The sequence below is a fragment of the Suncus etruscus genome, chromosome 3 (assembly GCF_024139225.1).
Source record: "Suncus etruscus isolate mSunEtr1 chromosome 3, mSunEtr1.pri.cur, whole genome shotgun sequence".
Lineage (NCBI taxonomy): Eukaryota > Metazoa > Chordata > Mammalia > Eulipotyphla > Soricidae > Suncus > Suncus etruscus.
Genome location: NC_064850.1, coordinates 74,395,701 through 74,415,111, shown reverse-complemented (window position 1 = coordinate 74,415,111; position 19,411 = coordinate 74,395,701). Strand labels below are relative to the sequence as shown.

Below are 19,411 nucleotides of genomic sequence, written 5' to 3'. Positions count from 1 at the left end.
AGCCATACTTTTTGCTGTTCAACTAAAGTAGTTTCAGTGCCTGAAATGCTCTCTGGCTTGTACTTGGTGTTTATAAATTATACTGGATGATGGAAAAATAGGCAGATCACGTCCTTCTCTCATCTGTCATTGCTGATTTAATTCACTAATGTGCACTCACTTAGTTGTCACCCCGATATTTCTGAAGTTTCTGTTTTTTTCTCTTCATGCTCTAGACCCCCAGTGCTAATCATAATCAACTCTTATTTCTTCATTTCTCACCTGATAGCTTACAGATTCCTGGTTCTCTGTAATTACTGTTCTATAGACTGCTCTAAATGTGCATCAAACACGGTGGCAGTGGCATAGCCAAGTTGCTTGGTAAATATTTGACTGATTAGTAAGGAAGGCAAGCCAAATTAGACTCCTGAGTTTCTTGAGAGTCGAAGGTATAAATATCAATTACCATGAAAGTCTATGTGCTTTTGTGTATTCGGCAAATAATTGTTGACTGACAGGTCTTGTTGACCAAGAACTCTTAAGAATTTGAAGTAAAAGTTCGGTCTATTTCAAGCAATAATAAAGACAGGGTCTTAGAATTAATCAAATACTCTGGTATTTACAGCTTTCATAAGAATCTGTCTTAAAGGGGGCCAGAGAGATAGCATGGAGGTAAGGCATTTATCTTTCATGCAGAAGGTCATCAGTTCAAATCCCATCATCCCATATGGTCCCCCGTGCTTGCCAGGAGCGATTTCTGAGCATGGAGCCAGGAGTAACTCCTGAGCACTGCTGGGTATGACCCAAAAAACAAACAAACAAAAAAATGTATCTTAAAAGAGAGGGATATTATTATTTGTTTTGTTTTTATTTTTTGGCTTGTTTTTGTTTTTTGTTTTGTATCTGGTGGTGCGTGGGGATTATTCCCGACTCGTCACTAAGGAACACTTCTGGAAGGGCTCAAGAGTATGTATTGCCCAGGATCAAACATCGTTGGCCTCATGCAATACAAGCACCCTGCCCAGTCTGTCTTTCTGGCCCAAAAGGAGGGATTTCTTTAGGAAGGGGTATTAACTTGTTTTCAGGTACAACATTATTACCATGTAGTTCACTAACATTTACACTCAGAACTACATACTTATAACTAATATATCAGAGTAATTGGTGTTCTCATCTCTCCTGCTAAGTTGCCCAAAGGTCACTGAGTGAAAGTTTGTGAGGCATTAATGATCTTGATTTGGGCAAAGTTAAACCTATTAGAGAATTATAACTTATCTGATGCCCTGTGAGACATGACAATCTCAGATATGGGGCTATTCTTTTGAGAGGATTTTAGGCTACATGTAGGACAACTGAGAATTTGGTTTCTAGGAGTGCTGGAGTCGCATCTGATACTATTGGTAGATGGCCCCAGGAATCTCAATGTAGTTGTGTGGTTGTAAGTATAGATTCTGAAAGTAAGCAGGTTCAATTTTGAATTCTGCCTGGACAGTAGACAACTAGGAAGAAAATGATCTTTGTGAGCTTCCATTGTAAATCAACTCCGGCACTTTCCAGTAAGAAAGGGGGAGAAAAAATGCAATGTTACATTTGGTACATGGTGGCTCTTCAGTCAGCTGCAACTGTATTTCCACTTTGCCCTGGGGTCGTATCAGTCTTCAGCTGCTTAGACAGTGAGACATGCTGTAGTTGCAGAAGTGTCCCAGAAAAATTAGATTAAATAAATTAGACTTCACAGCCCTGTCTTTAATATGTGTTTAAGTGACAAGACCTTAAGGCATATAAATTCACATTTAAGTATGTAGAGATAATATACTTTGTAGTGTTTTTATGGGGAAGTTACTTATGAAGTTCTCTAGATCTTCAGCGCAGAAGTGTGAAATATAGTCGAGTGCATATCTTCAACAGATAAGCAATGTTTTGTTTTCTTGCACAAACAAATTCTCTCCAGAAGAACTTAAGGTAATGGTCTTTTTTTCTGTCCTATTTCTATAAAAAGTATTTCTAAATATTATTTAAAATTATAATCATATGACTGCTTCACACTAGTGAACAAAACTAGAATGTATTTGATAATTTGAGTTGCATTGCTTTTGTCTACTTTAGCACTTTAAAGGAGTATAATTCATTGAAAACTTAGTATGAAATGTGTGTTAGGGATTTATGAGTAACTGCTTTAACAAAAGATCTCAGGTCTATAAGCAGTTAAAATTCAATTTTTTTATTTTTATAAAGCAAAAAGAACTTTTCCAAAACAAGAACAATGCCAGTCATATATCAAAACTTGAATTGGGTATGTGTTGTCTCGCTTATCAATGATGGGTTTATACCATACTTAGAACTAATTTTCTATTATACTTTATAAATTACAATAGCCAGGCAGACCTTTAACTGAATTCAAGGTCTGATTGATCCCTTCTAGGAGATGTTGAAAACTTAGATAAAATATTGAGAGTATAACTAATATAAGTACATTACAGAACTGACATGTTATGGCAAATAAAGGTGTGGGGCAAGGAGTAGAGCTCAGGACTTTGTTTAAAATAAAAAATGACCACAATAAAATTATTTTGATACACATTTTTAAAAGAATATTTTGCATTTACCATAACTACATGAAGTTGTTTCTTGAAAATTCAGCCTTCTGTAATTAATATGCTCTATCTTCCTAAATGAGCTGCTCTGTCCTAGTTCTTAGAAGCTTTGTAAAACATATGTACATGCACATGTACACATTTATGTTTGTTTTGGAAGAGGGCCCATGGTTATTATATTTTCTTGCCTCCCTGCATTTCTCCCCATTGCCACTTGATTCCTTAGCATCAGTATGTGTCTGCCACATCCTTTATGCCTCTGACTACAGAATTAATATCCACTACATCACACCTCCATAGTCAGCCCCATAGTCATTGTCTCTGCCCTATCACATTCAGTATCCAGAGTACCATAGCCCATCTATGGTTTATAGCACTGACCTACTATTTTTTTTTTTTTTTTTTTTTTGGTTTTTGGGTCACACTTGGCAGTGCTCAGGGGTTGCTCCTGGCTCTATGCTCAGAAATCACTCCTGGCAGGCTCGGGGGACCATATGGGATGCCGGGATTTAAACCACCATCCTTCTGCTCTTAAGGCAAACGCCTTACCTCTGTGCTATCTCTCCGGCCCCAGACCTACTATTTTTATATCTGTGAGTAACTTACTAATGAATCACTGCTGATACCCTGCTGTACTACCTTCAGCCCCCTCCAGGTTATAACTTAAAAATACAGGAGTCTTAGGGTTTTCTATTTATAATGTAATCCCAGTCCTTTATTCATGGTGATCTTGGATTCCAGAAATTATATGCTGAGTGGACAAATCTCTTACTTTGTTGTGTAATATCTTCCCTTTTTCACTTGATCACCTCTCTTGATTATCTGTATTATTTTACTGGAGTTCTTGTACATGAGCTTTGTCTTAGACTTTCCATGTTGCCTACTTGCTATGTAATCTGCCACCAGATTATCCATTATCTTCCTTAGATTTGATTTACTACATTGTTCAATTCTTTATTTTTTTTGCCACACCCACCCCCCTGGCCATTGTTCAAGAGATACTCTTGACTATGTACTCAGACATTGCTTCTGGAACCTGGGTTGGCTGCATGCAAGGCAAATGCTGTGCTATCGCTCTGGCCTCTACATTGTTTTTTCTGACTTGAACTATTTCTTTATTCACAGACCTTAACTTCCTTTTGATTTCCCAGTTCCTTCTGGGTTCCCATCAGCCCTTTGAAAGCAGAAAACCAAATTATTTTGTTTCATTTATATCTGTGATCTTTATCTTTTTAATAATATCTTTATTTAGACACCTTGAGTATAAACATGGTTGTAGTTGGGTTTCAGTCATGAAACCTTCACAAGTGCAACATTCCCACCACCAATGCCTCCATCTCCCTCCTCCCTCGATCTTTGGTTTTATCCAAACTCAACAGTCTTTATCAACATGTATCTTACAGATTTACACATATCCAGTGTCTCCAAGTTCTGTTTTTTTCACCCAAGAAATATCTATACTCCCACCTTCCTGTCTTATCAGCAATTTTATTGACTACTTCCTTACAACCATTTCTGAGCCTTTCTCAGGCCTACTCAAAGATTTGTTATAATGCATACTACATTCTTCCTGGGGGTCATATCACTGGTTGATAAAATAATTTAGTAATACATTGTATTTCAATAAATGTAGCTAGAATGTAGATTCTTACATTAAGGTATCATATACTTTAAATTTGATTCTAAAACTTTGCAACAGTTTGGTCTAAATCTCTATACTTTGTATACTAAAATAATTTCCCTTCTCATAAACAGGGTTTTCCAGAGTTTCATATTATTGCCTTATGATAACTTCTGAAATGGACCCATGCTGCCTTTATCCACCACTATCTACTTCCTTCAAGAATGGTCATTCTTTGTAACAGTCCCCACCCTGAATTTAATGTGCTTCTAAGTAGAGAGCTATCTATAGGGAGGTGCTCTAATACTAGTTGCATTTTTAAAACCAAATATTTTCACAACTAAAGTGTTTTCCCAGAAAATGAACTGGAAACAAAGCTCCTACTAGGTATTAGCAGTCGACCTTCAAGATTCACATGGGGGGCATGAGTTTGTTGACAGTGGGCTCCTCTGATTGGCAAACCTAAAATGTAAACAAGCCATATTTAAAGTATAATATGTACCCCCTCCGATATATTATCCCTCCTACCCCCATCATAAATCGTTCTATTTTCTCATCCCCCCAACCCTGATCCATTATTGTTTCTTATTTAACCCTCTTTACCCTCAGTTCTAACTCATTAGGTACCAAGACCAACCTTCTGCCCCAATAAACCATAACCCAGCTCCCAAACCGAAAGGACACCCTACCAGTCCCAGTTCTTGTGCCTCGAAAGAAACTACAACCAACACTCCTGCTGACTCATGCTTTACGGCCTTTCTTCACATCCTCCTAATCATGGACTGTTGCATGCTACCGATTCAGCCCCAGGACCCCCAGCCCAAGAACACTACCTGATCCCTTATGGCAGCAAAACATCCCTCAAACTCAACAAGACATGCTGTGTGATGAAAAAGTGCCCTGGATTACATCCCCCACAAGAATATTTCAAAAGACTTAATGGGGAAGCCTATATTTCCTTTTTATGTTTAATACCTCTATAATAATAGCCCCTAGTTTGTTTACCTTCAACTGTAAGTTAGCCTCTTAAACAACATTTTTTCTTTAATTCCTTTTATGAATTTTTATTTATTTATTTATTTTGCTTTTATCTTCTCTTCAACTTCACCAGATTTGGTTCTGCTTGGTATGAAAACTTACAAGAAAAAGTCTTGCCTGGGATAAAAGCTCAGGTCAAAACCAGGGCACAGAGAACGTGTAGACTATCATTCTTACCCCCAAATCCACCAGCAATATAATATGGCACCATCCCCTTTGCATAAGCACTCTAAATAAGGGAAATCTGATACACAGAAACAAACTCTTAACTACTAGGCATAAGAATTCCTATAATATAATACAGGGAAGCCTCCCACCCTGAGCATGTGCCATGTGGACCCAATTTATTCTCCATGTGATCAGACAGCGACCATCCAACCCAGAACTCCAGATCCCAGACTTGGAACCGACACAGTTCCCAGCAACAGCGCCTAGAACCAAACTTCTCCAGAGGAAACCCCGAATACTGCTCTGGCACCAACTTGCTCCAGTTTTAATATGACATCCTGACATGAGGAAATGGCAACAACTTGATCCAAGAGAGGGTTGCCCTATCTCAGTGGTGGTCAACCTTTTTTTTTTTTTTTTCAATTGAGCTAAATCTCACCAAAACCACGATAGAAATTTATTTTGAGAGCCACACAGGGCGTGCACTGACAGAGGCTAGGAGCAGAGTCCTAATTCCTGGAGCAGCCACCCGGCACACAGAAGAGCCAAATTAAAAGTGTATGTGGCTTGCGAGCTGCAGTTTGCCGACCACTGCCCTATCTCATCACTTACTGGTCTGATGTAATCAGGAGACATGTCATCCTTTGCTTTATGCAAAAACCAAAATTGCTAACTACAGAAAACTGACCTTGACAAATATGGACTGAGCAGAACCTATTGAGGGACCAATGAGAAAGATCCTAGTTGTGGCTTCAGCCTAAGATTTGTACAAAATTCAGGATCTATAATTTCAGAGGTCTGACTTTGACAACTGCAACTGAGCAGAACTTCTGGAACCATACTGAAAGACTTTAACCTAGACTCTGTCCTAGGATCTGAGCAAAAACCAAGACCACTAATTATAGAAGACTGATTACAACAACAGTAATGGACCAGAACTTCCATAACTGTAAGAATAAAAAAGCTCTCTCCTAGCCTTCGTTGTATGACCTACACAAATAATAAGATCTTTAGCTACAGAGCCATGATGTCATCATCCACAACTGAGTAAAAAGTTTCCTGGCACCATTAAAAGACCTTGGGGTGTGAAAATGATCTGTTGTTGTTCCCATGGCAGTATGCTTTAAGGATGGAGAAACCCTGTTTCTCTTAGGCCAAGAGAATTTCCATTCTAATTTCCCCAATATTTACTGTGCCTTTGCAAAAAAGAAAGAAAGAAAGGAGAAACACAAACCTTTTTAAGTAGTTGCTGGTTTGGGTTTTTTGACTGCTAATTGCTTTTTATTTTGTTTTGCTTTGTTTCTTGTTTGTTTTTTCATAGTTGATGGTTTTGGTTTTGATTTGTTCTTTTTTTGTTGTTGTTCTATTTGTACTTTTGTTGTTACGGCCCTATTTTTTGTTTTTGCCTTTTTTTTTGTTTTGTCTTGTTACCCTTCTTTTTTTTCTTTCTTCTTACGGGAAATTTGTAACACCTAGATGGACTCCTCCTAGTTCCTTTTTTTTTCTTTATTGTTTTTGTTTTTCTGTTCTTGTCTCTTATCTTTTTGTATATCTCTAACAGAACCATATTACGGAATCATCTTGCTCGGCTTCATAATTTGAGGTGGAAAATGGATGGTACTAAGATCAGACAATTGTATGAACATTAGTGGAAATAAAAAATGATCAGACTTGAACACCAAACCCAAAGTCAATGACAATAGAATCTATACTCAATTTACAACAAGCTGTACAGTTATGGGGAACAGTTATACTAGCATTATGGGGGGTAAAGGAAGGAGATATGGAATGCATTCTGGGAACGGGGGTGGGGGAAGGGAAGATAACACTGGTGGTGGGACTGCCACTCATTCATTGTCACTATGTGCCTTAAATATTTCTGTGAAATAGTTGTACTTCACTTTGACCACAATAAAAATTAAAAAACAAATTCACATGGGGGCCAGAACAATGGCGCAGCAGTTGCATGTTTGCCTTGCATGCGGCTTGATCCAGGATGGACCTAGATTCCGTCCTGTGTCCCATATGGTCCCCTCAAGCCAGGAGCGGTTTCAGAGCGTATAATCAGGAGTAACCTCTCAGTGTAACCAGTGTGGCCACACAAGAAAGAAAAAAGAAAAAAAAGAATTCACGTGGATCTTGTTTTTTTGAGGTTCTAAATCTATTTGGACTTAATTGAAGTAGGGTTCTCTGATAAACCCTTTTCCAGTTCCTATGTTTAAGTATTACCTATACCTAAGCTCAGCGATATGACTCTTTAAATTTCATCATTTTAGTCTATTGTTCTCCAGTAACAACTCACTTGTAAATTAACTTATAAGCAAAATAAATTAATTGATCTGTAGGCAAAATCTAATCACAGCTTTCTGAATCACCTGAAGAAAGGAAAGTTAATATATGGAGTGCCTGTAAGGCCATATCTTAAACTGCCATGAGCTGCCTTATTTGCGTTGCTGGGATTGAGTCATACCACATCTACTGTGCACCCTTCTCATCACTTGATATCTCACCATTTTCCTACCCCTGCCTTATTGTAGGACAGGCAAATTGCCTCTTTCTCCTCTCCTCTACTCCTTTCCCCTCTCCTCCCCTCCCTTCCCCACCCTTCCCATCTCCTCCCCTCCTCACTTCTCCTCCCTTCCCCTCTCCTCCCCTCCCCTCTCCTTTCTTCTTCCTTTTGACACTGTGGTTTTTACTATTATTAATGGAGGGGTGCCTTACCTGTTAGTTTCTCCACTTTCAGTGCTGAGTTCTTGTCCAGAGCAATCTGTAGTTCCAACTATCATTGTCCTCATAAACCCTTCTCTACTCTGGCTACAGTCACTGCTCTTGATGGCTTTCTACCCTAGCTGGACCTCCTGACCTTTGTCTCTTTTGTTTCTGGATATTATTCCTATACTGTTTCTTTTCTTTATATCTCACAAGTGAAATTATTCTGTGTATCCTTTTCCCTCTCACTCATTCAGCATAATATTCTCCATGTCCATCACCATATAGGCAAATTTTATGACTTACTCTTCCCTAATGGCTGCATAGTATTCCATTGTGTAGATGTACCATAGTTTCTTTAGCCACTCATCTGTTGCTGGGCACCTGGGTTGGTTCCAGATTCTGACTTTGTAAATACTGTGTATTTACAACTAGTATCTTTTTTACAAATATATATTTACAAAATACTTTGTAAATACTGTGATGAACATAAGAGTGTAGAGGGTTTATGTGTCTTTAGGCCATCTGAATTTCTTCTGTTAGGAAATTTCTGTTCATTTCTTCTCCCCATTTTTATATAGAGTTCTTTTTTCTTGCTACACTTTACCAGTGCCTTGTATATCTTGGATATTAATCCTTTATCATGGGTATTGGGTGAACAATGTCTCCATTTCTATGGGTAGTCTTTGTATCCTAGTCATCGTTTCCTTTGAGGTCTAGAAGCTTCTTTAATGTAATTCCATTTGTTTATCTTTACTTTCACATTCTTGGCCAGTGATGTTTCACCCTTGAAGACACCTTTAGTTTTAGTGATATGGTGACATGGAGTCTACCTACTTTTTCCTCTATGTATCTTATAGTTTTAAGTCTAATATCAAGATCTTGAAACCATTTTGAATTGATTTTTGTGCATGGCATTAAAGAGGTCTAAGTTCACTTTTTGGCATGTAATTAACCAATTTTCTCAATATCATTTGTTGAAGAGGCTTTCTTTGCTCTACTTTCTACTTTTTGCTTCTTTTCAAAAATTAATTGTTCATAATCCACTTCTGGATATTCAAGACTATTCCATTGATCTGAGGGTCTTCTTTATTCCAAATACCATGCTGCTTTAATGACTTCTGCGTATGGTACAGTTTGAAGTTCTGGGAAGTGATTCCTCTTCTTTTTTTTTTCTTTTTTTTCAAAGAATTACTTTAGCTATTCGTGAATGTTTCTTCATATGAATTTCAGGAGTGTCTGACCCACTTCTTTGAAAATGTCCTGGGAATATTTATAGGTTTTCATTAAATCTGTACAATGTTTTAGGAAGTATTGACATTTTAATTATGTTAATCCTTGCAATCCATGAACAGGGCATATGTCTTCATTTCCTTATGTCCTTTTATTTTTTGTAGCACTATTTTGTCGTTTTCTTTATATAGTTCATTCACCTCTTTAGTTAAGTTGATTCCAAGGCACTTAATTTTCTGAAACACAATTGTGAAAAGATTTTTTAAAAATGTCTTTTTCATTTCATTCATTATTTGGATATAGAAACGTCATGGATTTTTGCATATTAACACTGTAGCCTGCCACTTTACAAGTCTATTGTTCTTAGAAGCTCTTTTTGTGGAATCTTTGGAATTTTCTAGATACAGGTATCATGTCATCTGCAAGCAATGAGAGCTTCACTTCTTTTTCTCCTATGTGAATTTCCTTGATGTCTTTTTCTTGACTGTTTGCTACAGCAATTAATTGCAGTGCTATATTGAAAAGATGAGTAACCTTGCCTTATGCCTTTCCTTAATGGAAAGGTTTTTAGTTTTCCCCATTGAGTATAATGTTTGCATTGTGTTTATGATAAATGGCTTTGATAATATTGTGGAAAATTCCTTTAATTCCCATCTTACTGAGTCATCAATGTGTCTTGGAACTATGGTTGTAAATCAAGGATACGGGCCTATGATTCTCTCTCGCTGTCTCTCTATTGTGATACCTTTTTCTGCTTTTGGTATGAGTGATGTTTGCTTGATAGAATGATTTCTTCAATTTTCTAGAAGAGCTTGAAGAATATTTGCAGTAGATCCTCTTTAACAATTTGTAAAAATTCACTAGAAAATTCATCTGGACCTGGGCTTTTGTTTTTGAGAAACCTAAAATCTTTTAATTTCTTTAATGGTGATAGGTCTGTTCCAGTTTTCCAGATCATCTTGGTTCAACTTTGAAAGGTTATATAGGAGTTCAAAAATTCATTCATTTCTTCAAGGTTTTCTTGTGTCATAAAGATTCATCTCTTGATTAGTAAGAAATGCCCATCTCTGTCTCTTGTGACCCTTTTAAACCAAAACTTTGTGTCACCTAGTGTGATATGATACTAGCATGCCCAGTTATTTGCTTGAATGATTGTTCTCCAGCCTTTGGCTTTTAGTCTTATCTCTGCTTTGACTATTCAGGTGTGTTTTTTGCAGGCAGAAAAATATTCAATTTTTATCCATTTTACTACTATCTGTCTCTTATTTGGTACATTCAGTTCATTGCCATGGGATTAGTTGTCATCTTGTAGGAGTTTTGTGTGTTTGTTGGGTCTGCCTTGCCTTAAAGTAGACACTTTAATTTTTCTTTGGTTTTGAGTCTGAAAAGTTTCTGAGTTGTTTCTCCATGATGCTATAGATCTTATCTTAAAACTTAAATGTAAGTCTGGCTGGTTGAAATATTCTTGTTGAAGCATTCCTATTGTTGAGTTTTGTCACTTATAAGCCACCACTGCATTGGAACCTTGAAAGGTTCTTTGTAATAAATTTGCTATAAATATTAAGGATGCTTCTTTATATGCAATTTCCATGTTCGGTCTTCTTGCCTTCAGTATTGTATCCCTGTCTTTAATTCATTATTGTGACTAGATGTGTCTTGGGGTACTTTCCTTTGGATCTCTTAGCTGACTCTCTTCAGGCATCCAGGTTGTGGTTGCATGCACTCTTTAGCTCTGGAAACTTCTCTGCAATGATATCCTTGACTGTTGATTTTCCATGGGGAATTTCTTCATGGGTCTCTGGGACTCCAGAGATTCTTTTGTTGTTTCTATTGAATTTATACCAGATTTTTGTTTTTTTCTGTTCACATTCTTATAGGATTTTTTTCCCATCGTCTGGTTATTTATTTTAAGCTGTTTTCCAACCTCTACTCTTGTGTGAAGTTTAGGTAGCTTCTATTCCAACTCACTGATTCTGTCCTCAGCCATTGTTACTCTGCTGGTGAAAACTTCAGTTGAGTTTTTATTTTGTCTACAAAGTTTTTCAGCCCTGTTATTTCAGCTTGAATTTTTCTCATTTCTGCTTTTGTGTCTTCTTGAGTTTTGTTTGTGGTTCGTTCCATGTGTTCTTTAAGTTCTTTGAACAAACTCCATATTTCTTATCTACAGTCTTTATCTGAGAGGCTTTATAGGTATTTGGTATTTTTCAAGTCATCAGACCTACCATCTTCATTCTCTAAGCATGGTGGGAATGTGTTGTTTTCTCATTGTCAAATTTGCAGTGTGGTATTTTCTATGTGCCTTGCTGGATTTCATTGACTAAAAGTGTGCAGTTGCGGAGGATCCTCTGGCTCTTTCACTCAATGCAGGGTCAGCTCACATGGCCTGCAACAGGTTCCCAGTTACCAGCAAGAGTCTGAAACTTTTCTCTCCTTGTTTGTTTGTTGATAGAGGTACTCATTAGGGGCACCAAGGTCACTCACAGCCATGTTGAGGAGCCCATTTGTGGTATAAGGGATTGAACCTAGGGCCTTGGATATGCAAATCATGTGCCGTGCGAGCCATATATCCAATCCGGGCCCCAAAATGTATTCTTTTTATCTCATTTTATCTGGACAATTTAAATAAGCATTTTTTTTATATTCTCCTTTTTTCTGTTTTTCTTCTTTGTTCTGCCTTAGGGCCTACTCCTTCCATGTCACAGCCGATGGGCAGATGCAGCCTGTTCCTTTCCCCCCCGATGCCCTCATTGGACCTGGCATCCCCCGGCATGCTCGTCAGATCAACACCCTGAACCATGGGGAAGTGGTTTGTGCAGTGACCATCAGCAACCCCACCAGACATGTATACACCGGGGGGAAGGGCTGCGTCAAGGTCTGGGACATCAGTCACCCCGGCAACAAGAGTCCCGTCTCTCAGCTCGACTGTTTGGTGAGTGAACTTGAGTACATAGGGTGGCCTTGAGGTACAGTCAGAATGGGATGGGTAATGAGACAGTGGGAGTTAAGAGTGGAGTAATATATAGAATTTATTCTAATTCAGTTGTTGTCTTTAGTGGCATATGATCTTTCACTTTGAGATTAAGAGCTGACATTGAAGAGGCAAATATTATTTTTAGTTTCCTAGACAGAATTACCCAATTCTTCACAGGGCATAAGTATTGGTGCTATTTTTATTCCCTGTGCTTGGAACAGGTACAAAATTTGTTTTCTGATCCAATAAAGGAATTGAAGAAAGCTATTCACAAACTATATTTTTCTCTGGTTTTCGTGAGACTGTAACTAAATATTATTCTATGTATTATGAGATAAGAGTAACATTTTTTATGTGGCATGGCCACAGTAATCTCTCAAGCTGAGAGTACGTACATAATATATGTGAGGTCCTGAATTTGATCCTTCAAGAGGATGCAGCATGACTCCCCAGTTTCTTGTCAGGGGTAACCTATATCATTGATGTGTCCTGGTGGCCCCTGGAACTGCTGTGCCCAAGATCCAAATTGTCTTCAGGCATGAATCATGTGCTTGAGTATCTCTTGCCCCTGCACCACAGCACTGCTAAAGGAAACTTTACAAAATGTAGTGCAGAACAAGAAATGCTGGCATATAACTCAGTAGTAGAAAACTTGGAATGTGTGCGATGCTAGGTTCAATTGCTGGGACTGACCCTCTGCCTCAACCCTCACATTTCTTCTCCATCCCCAATGATACTTAAGTTAAAAACTTGATAGGTTTTTGTCCGTAATGTCTTTTAGGAAATTATAGTTTATGGGGCTAGATATGGTACAGTGGTGGGATGTTTGCCTCGCATGTAGCTGACCCGGGAAAGACCCGGTTCGATTCCCAGCATCTCGTATGGTCCCCCAGCCTTCCAGGGGTGATTTCTGAGTACAGAGCCAGTAGTAATCTCTGAACGCCCTGTGTGTGGCCCAATCAATCAATAAATTTAAAAAAAAGATTTCTGGGGCCAGAGTAGTGGCGCAAGCAGTAGGGCGTTTGCCTTGCACACACTAACCTAGGACAGACCGGGGTTCGATCCCCTGGCATTACATATGGTCCCCCAGGCCAGGAGCAATTTCTGAGTATATAGCCAGGAGTAACGCCTGAGTGTCACCGGGTGTGGCCCAAAAAGCAAAAAAAGAAAAAGAAATTTCAGTTTTCTTTCCCAAAAATGGGTATTTTTATTTTTTTTTATTGTTATCACTCTTTCATTAAGTCTTATCCAGTTGGTGCCACTTAATTAAATGGGATACCCTTTAGTAAGAAAAGATAGGATTAGAAGGGAAAAGAACTGCCTTCCAGATTTCCTTAATCATGGGGCAGTTCTTGGTTTTCAAGTAGTTTCCTTCACCTGGTCAAATGTACCAAGTTCTTAGGTGTTGTAACTCTGAATATGAGGGCTTCTTTAATCCACATTTGTGTATGCAGATGACTTGGCATTGTGAGAGTTATTTACTTGCATCCGCAGTAACTCAGGCAGCTGGTTGATGTGGTGGTGATGGAAGTGGGTCTAAAATTTTGCATTTTCATAATTAAGATTGAACATCTCAGCACTAAAAATTGTGGATCAAGTTTAAGTACTTACCTAATTTCATGTTATTTTCCAGCATTAATCTACTTTATCACTGTCATAAGTAAAAATGGCTCATTAAAACCAGGAGGGAACACGATACTTTTATGGATTTCTGCTCTCATGTTAATGCTGTTTTCTTTTCCTCGTGAGTAATCTCTTGATGGGTTTGTCTCTACAGAACAGGGATAACTACATTCGCTCGTGTCGGTTGCTCCCTGATGGCCGCACCCTCATAGTGGGCGGGGAAGCCAGCACCCTGTCCATCTGGGACTTAGCTGCCCCCACGCCACGCATCAAGGCGGAGCTGACATCCTCTGCTCCTGCCTGCTACGCCCTAGCTATCAGCCCTGACTCCAAGGTGTGCTTCTCTTGCTGCAGTGACGGCAACATTGCTGTGTGGGACCTGCACAATCAGACGCTCGTGAGGTGGGTTCAGGATCCTGTGCTAGATCTGAGCAAGAGCCAGTTTTGTCCTGTGTACCACATAGAGTTCTCTATGTATCTGTCTAAAAGATGAAATGTTATCCTGTTATAAATGCTTAAGGAGGGCCAGAGCGATGATAGAGCAGGCAGGGCATTTGCCTTGAATGCGGCTGACCCAGATTCAGTCCCTTGCATCCCATATGGTACCCTAAACCACCACCAGGAGAAATTCCTGAGCACAGAGCCAAGAGTAAACCCACGGCTCTGCCATGTGTAGCCCCAAAACAGAAAACAAAAACAAAAAAAATTGCTTAAAAATAATACAAAAAATGTCAGTTCTGTACTATTTGACTTATTTCTTATAATCTCTCCTCTCCTCTCTCACATACTAAAAATCTCCAATCCAGGTTTTTAAAAACTGAGTTCAGTTGTAAGTAATTAATGTACATAGGGTCCCCATTATCTCAAGAATTTGTTAGGCATTTGTAATGTACCATCTGTGCTTCTTTACTATTCCTGTCATTAGCCTTCATTGACAAGATTCATACTGTAGGTGCTGTCTTTAGTATTGCATGCATCTCACACATTTGTGCCCTCCAAACATAATCAGTGAGCACCTACTCTGATCCTGGTGGCCTGCGGGTTTGTGCACCCCGAAACTATCTACATATATTATCTGTAGTCTTACCCTTAAAGGAGAGCCTAAATTACATGATCAGTTAGAAATAAGCCGGGCGGTGGCGCTGGAGGTAAGGTGCCTGCCTTGCCTGCGCTAACCTAGGACGGACCTCGGTTCGATCCCCCGGCGTCCCATATGGTCCCCCAAGCCAGGAGCGACTTCTGAGCGCATAGCCAGGAGTAACCCCTGAGCATCACCGGGTGTGGCCCAAAAACCAAAAAAAAAAAAAAAAAAAAAAAAAAAAAGAAATAAGATTACATCAGAGAACAGTGCTGACAGTTAATGTTCTGAAATAAATCTATACAGTCAGCATCTGAGAGAATAGGAAGTAAGAGGTGTCATCCTGAAAAGGGGACAGGATGGCTATAAGTCAGAAAGGAATGTTTCCAACAGAGGGCTTTTGTTGTATTGTCTGGAGGGGATTTTTCAGAGCCGATCTCCAACTATGACTCAAAAACCAAAATTGAAATCACTGTTAATCCTTTTAGGCTAGGATCACCCAAGGAATTGTTTCTAATCCCTTCCACATGTCTTTTGCACATTATTCAGGGAGGGATTCCTAGGATGCAGACCCACTGCATTTCTTCCCTGTAAGAGCATGGCCTTGTCCCACCACACAGAGCTGCCACATTTGCATTGATGCTTACTGGCAGCGTTTGCCCAGTTCCTTTCTGTGCTCAGCCCTACAGCTCTCTAGCAGGGAAAATCTCTCTTCTTTCATAGTACAATGATAAAATCAGTCTCGAATTCTTTGATTATTTCACATGTAGTTTATATTGATTTTCATTTCAGTTGGAATTTTTTCTATCAGTTGTGCTTTTGTGTAAGAATAATTTGAAGGTTACTTTCTAAACATCCAGAGATAAAATGTGCAGGAAATTCAGCATGTCAGTTACACCTTAATTTAATCTCTGCCTATGCTTTGTTATTACTTTGAATAATTAGAAAGCATAATAAGACAAAATGAAATCTAGAAGGAAGCCAGCACTGAAATTTATTGTGGAGGCATCTTACATTGAGTTCAAGACAATTAACTTTTGAAGGGCTTTTCCTCCATTATGACATTTGCAGGCAATTCCAAGGCCACACAGATGGGGCCAGCTGTATTGACATTTCTAATGACGGCACCAAGCTCTGGACAGGTGGCCTAGACAACACAGTCCGGTCCTGGGACTTACGGGAAGGGCGGCAGCTACAGCAGCACGACTTCACCTCACAGGTACATTCTTGCACCTTGGACTTTTCTATGATTTTGTGAAATATAGAAAATGCTCAGAAAGAATTCACTTCACATGATGAGTTCAATTTTTTTACTGTACATTAGAAAATTGAAAAACTCGTTTTATACTCAAATAGATCAAAGTGATTTGAGGATTGGAAAGTGCTCATAAGCCTTTAATAGGTTTCATGAACCTTTACACTGTTTGTACCTGAATTTTACATAATGGATTGCTAAGTTATATTAAGGCACTCCAGCACTGTGTGACATTGGATCTTCCAATATAATCCAAACTATCCTGATCATCCTTCCTAATAAAAGAAATAGGACCTTCCAGTTACAGAACGTTTATTCTGTATTTCTAGATATTTTCTTTGGGTTACTGCCCAACTGGAGAGTGGCTCGCGGTGGGGATGGAGAACAGCAATGTAGAAGTGCTGCACGTCACCAAGCCAGACAAATACCAACTCCATCTACATGAGAGCTGTGTGCTGTCTCTGAAGTTTGCTCACTGTGGTAAGCAACTCCTGTCACTCACATCAATCTCTCTGCCCTCCTGCTGATGCATTTAAGTTAACTCCTTTCGTTCATCAAATGTGTCTCTCTTTAGAATTATATTACTTCCTTATCCATGACTGCTTCCCCTGTGCCATGTAATTTTCTGGCATTAATCCACTTTATCCTTGTCATAAGTATAAATGCCTCATTAAATCTAGGATAGTGGGCTTCCCCACCCACCTCACTAGCCATCCAATGAAAAGGAATTCTTCCTTGTTGCAAATTAACTGTGTTGTCTGTGAGCTGTTTAATGGTTTGATGCCTGTAAAGCACATCTGGGGCTGACAGAGTTAACAGGCGTGTCATGTTTCTCACAATTTCTTCCTCTAGGCAAATGGTTTGTAAGCACTGGAAAGGACAACCTTCTGAATGCCTGGAGAACACCTTATGGGGCCAGTATATTCCAGGTATCAATACTTAACTTCCTGAGGCACCATTTACCTTGTGTTCATTGCTTGGCTATTGGTTAATAAGCCTTCATTCATTCAATTCATTTCTTTAAAATGATACACATAGTCCTCTGGAATTAGTGTTGGTTCATCACTGTACATAGAACTAAACTACACTCGGTGGAAGGCTGGTTGTCATTGCAACAAGCAGAGGAGTTAGAGATCCTCTCCAATCCTCTCCCAGATCATTGTATGGACAGTCTGTTGAGTCCAGTCTTAATGCCTTAGTCACTTTTTGCATGTCTCAGTATAGGATTCTGTTGGTTTGTGTTGTTTGTATTACTGTTCATATTTTTCTACATTTTTGTTTAAAATGTGAGCATTTTTCAGGGCAGAAATATTATAGTGGTTAGGACATATGTCTAGCCTGTGTCCCTCAATACCCAGCACCAAATCATCCTTTGAGCATTGCCAAATGTGGCCCTGGAGGCTCCCAGCACCACATAACTTGAGCAGTAGTGCATATTCAGGCCCATGCACTAAATTAACAAGTACAAGTTGACCAACTGTGGGTTGGGTCCCCAACCTCCCAAATACTACTTGGGATTCCCCCACTCAAAACAAAATAAAATTTGAGGATTTTACTTGCATGCTTAATAGTAATTTTTAAAAATTACATGAAATTGAATAAACCATCCTTAAGAATACAAACTTGAATTCTTAGTAACACAATAGAACTTCTGTATGATATGTAAAATTTATAGAAAGTCCTTTTGTATATGCCCTGCACACATGCTTTCTAACTTTTGCATGACTTTTATCCTTTTTTCAAGCTAACTTTTGTTCAATTTTCAACATTATTCATTTGAACCAGTTTCACCCCCTAGTTTGCATTTTGTGTCCATACAGAAGAAAATTAACCTTTTATATTAGAAATATTTTTACATTCACTGCATCAAATAAAGTCTGTATTTATTATGTACCATCTCTCTTGAATTCTAGCAAGCCTTGAAAGTGGCAGATAGATAGGATATGTTTACCTATGCAAAGAAACAGGCTCACATGAGGTTAGTAGTGTATCAGGTGTTCCATAATTAAACCTCAATTGAAGTTCTCTAACTGGATTTGAAGGTATTGGGTGTTATAATAACACTCTCCTCTTTCTTGCTTGGAGGCTAACAGAGGTACTCAGCTCCTGTATCAGTTGTCCCCTCTTTGAGAGATGTCCCTTCCAAAGGAATGGTGTACTGCAGAATATGCTTATCTTGGCATTTGAAGAAGATGTGGCTCAACAGTAATTACCTTCCATGTGTGAGGCAGGCGCTGACTTCAAACACCACCACCAACACACACACACACACACACACACACACACACACACGGAACACTGTGACTACTTTTCCCTCTCAAGGCTCCTCTTTGATCACCTAAGCGTGTTAGGTTTGTTTTGAATCCATCTAAAAGCTTAAAGATTATTTTTCTTTCAGTATTTAATATTATTTCTGTTTATATGTTTCTTTCCTAGTCCAAAGAATCCTCATCGGTGCTTAGCTGTGACATTTCTGTGGATGACAAATACATTGTCACAGGCTCTGGGGATAAGAAGGCCACTGTTTATGAAGTCATTTATTAAGGACAAGTCTTCATGCAAACTGGACTCCTTCTCCTTGTAGCACTTTGTTCTGTCATCCTTTTTCTTCTCTTCTCACCCTCTTCCCCAACTCAAACCAAGGATTTCAAATACTATAACAGTTGTGGAGTTGAATCCCCTTCCTTCATCCCTGCCTCCTCCTTGCTATTGAATTGTGAATACTCATTAAGAACCTGTGATACCAAATCTTCAGCTATCTCCTTGGACGAACATGGAATAACCATACTTAACAGTGAACAGAATCTTTAATTATGTATTATATCTGTAATATATTTATTTTGTTTAAAGAAGGCTTTCTAACAATGATTGACTAAATAAAGCTGTCTGCTCCTGCATTGAAAATGAAGATGCGTTGTATTTGATACCGTCCCCCCCCCCTTTTTTTTGGCAAAGAGGGGAAAGGAAGGCTTACAAGAATTGTCATTAAATGTAGACTAATGACTGTATAGAGATGTGAAATGTATAATTACATATGGAAGCAATATGTTGCTATGTTGTTAGATTTTTTTTTATTTTGTTTTTTTGTTTTTTCTACTTATTTTAAAGATACTCGGAAATTAGAGTAACTAGAACATAACAG

The 19,411-nt window shown here is 38.7% G+C and overlaps 1 protein-coding gene across 9 annotated transcripts in view; it reads left to right on the top strand.

Moving 5' to 3' along the window:
* Window positions 1-19,173, top strand: part of LOC126004152 (transducin-like enhancer protein 4) — a 158,777-nt gene extending 139,604 nt beyond the window's left edge. For all 9 annotated transcript variants that reach the window (XM_049770563.1, XM_049770562.1, XM_049770558.1 and 6 more), the window contains 6 exons: window positions 12,022-12,271; window positions 14,091-14,338; window positions 16,086-16,233; window positions 16,599-16,749; window positions 17,122-17,198; window positions 18,706-19,173. In XM_049770563.1, the coding sequence (XP_049626520.1) occupies window positions 12,022-12,271; window positions 14,091-14,338; window positions 16,086-16,233; window positions 16,599-16,749; window positions 17,122-17,198; window positions 18,706-18,813 (982 nt within the window). In that variant the 3' untranslated portion in view covers window positions 18,814-19,173. The remainder of the gene's footprint in view (window positions 1-12,021; window positions 12,272-14,090; window positions 14,339-16,085; window positions 16,234-16,598; window positions 16,750-17,121; window positions 17,199-18,705) is intronic.
* The last annotated feature ends 238 nt before the right edge of the window (window positions 19,174-19,411 follow it).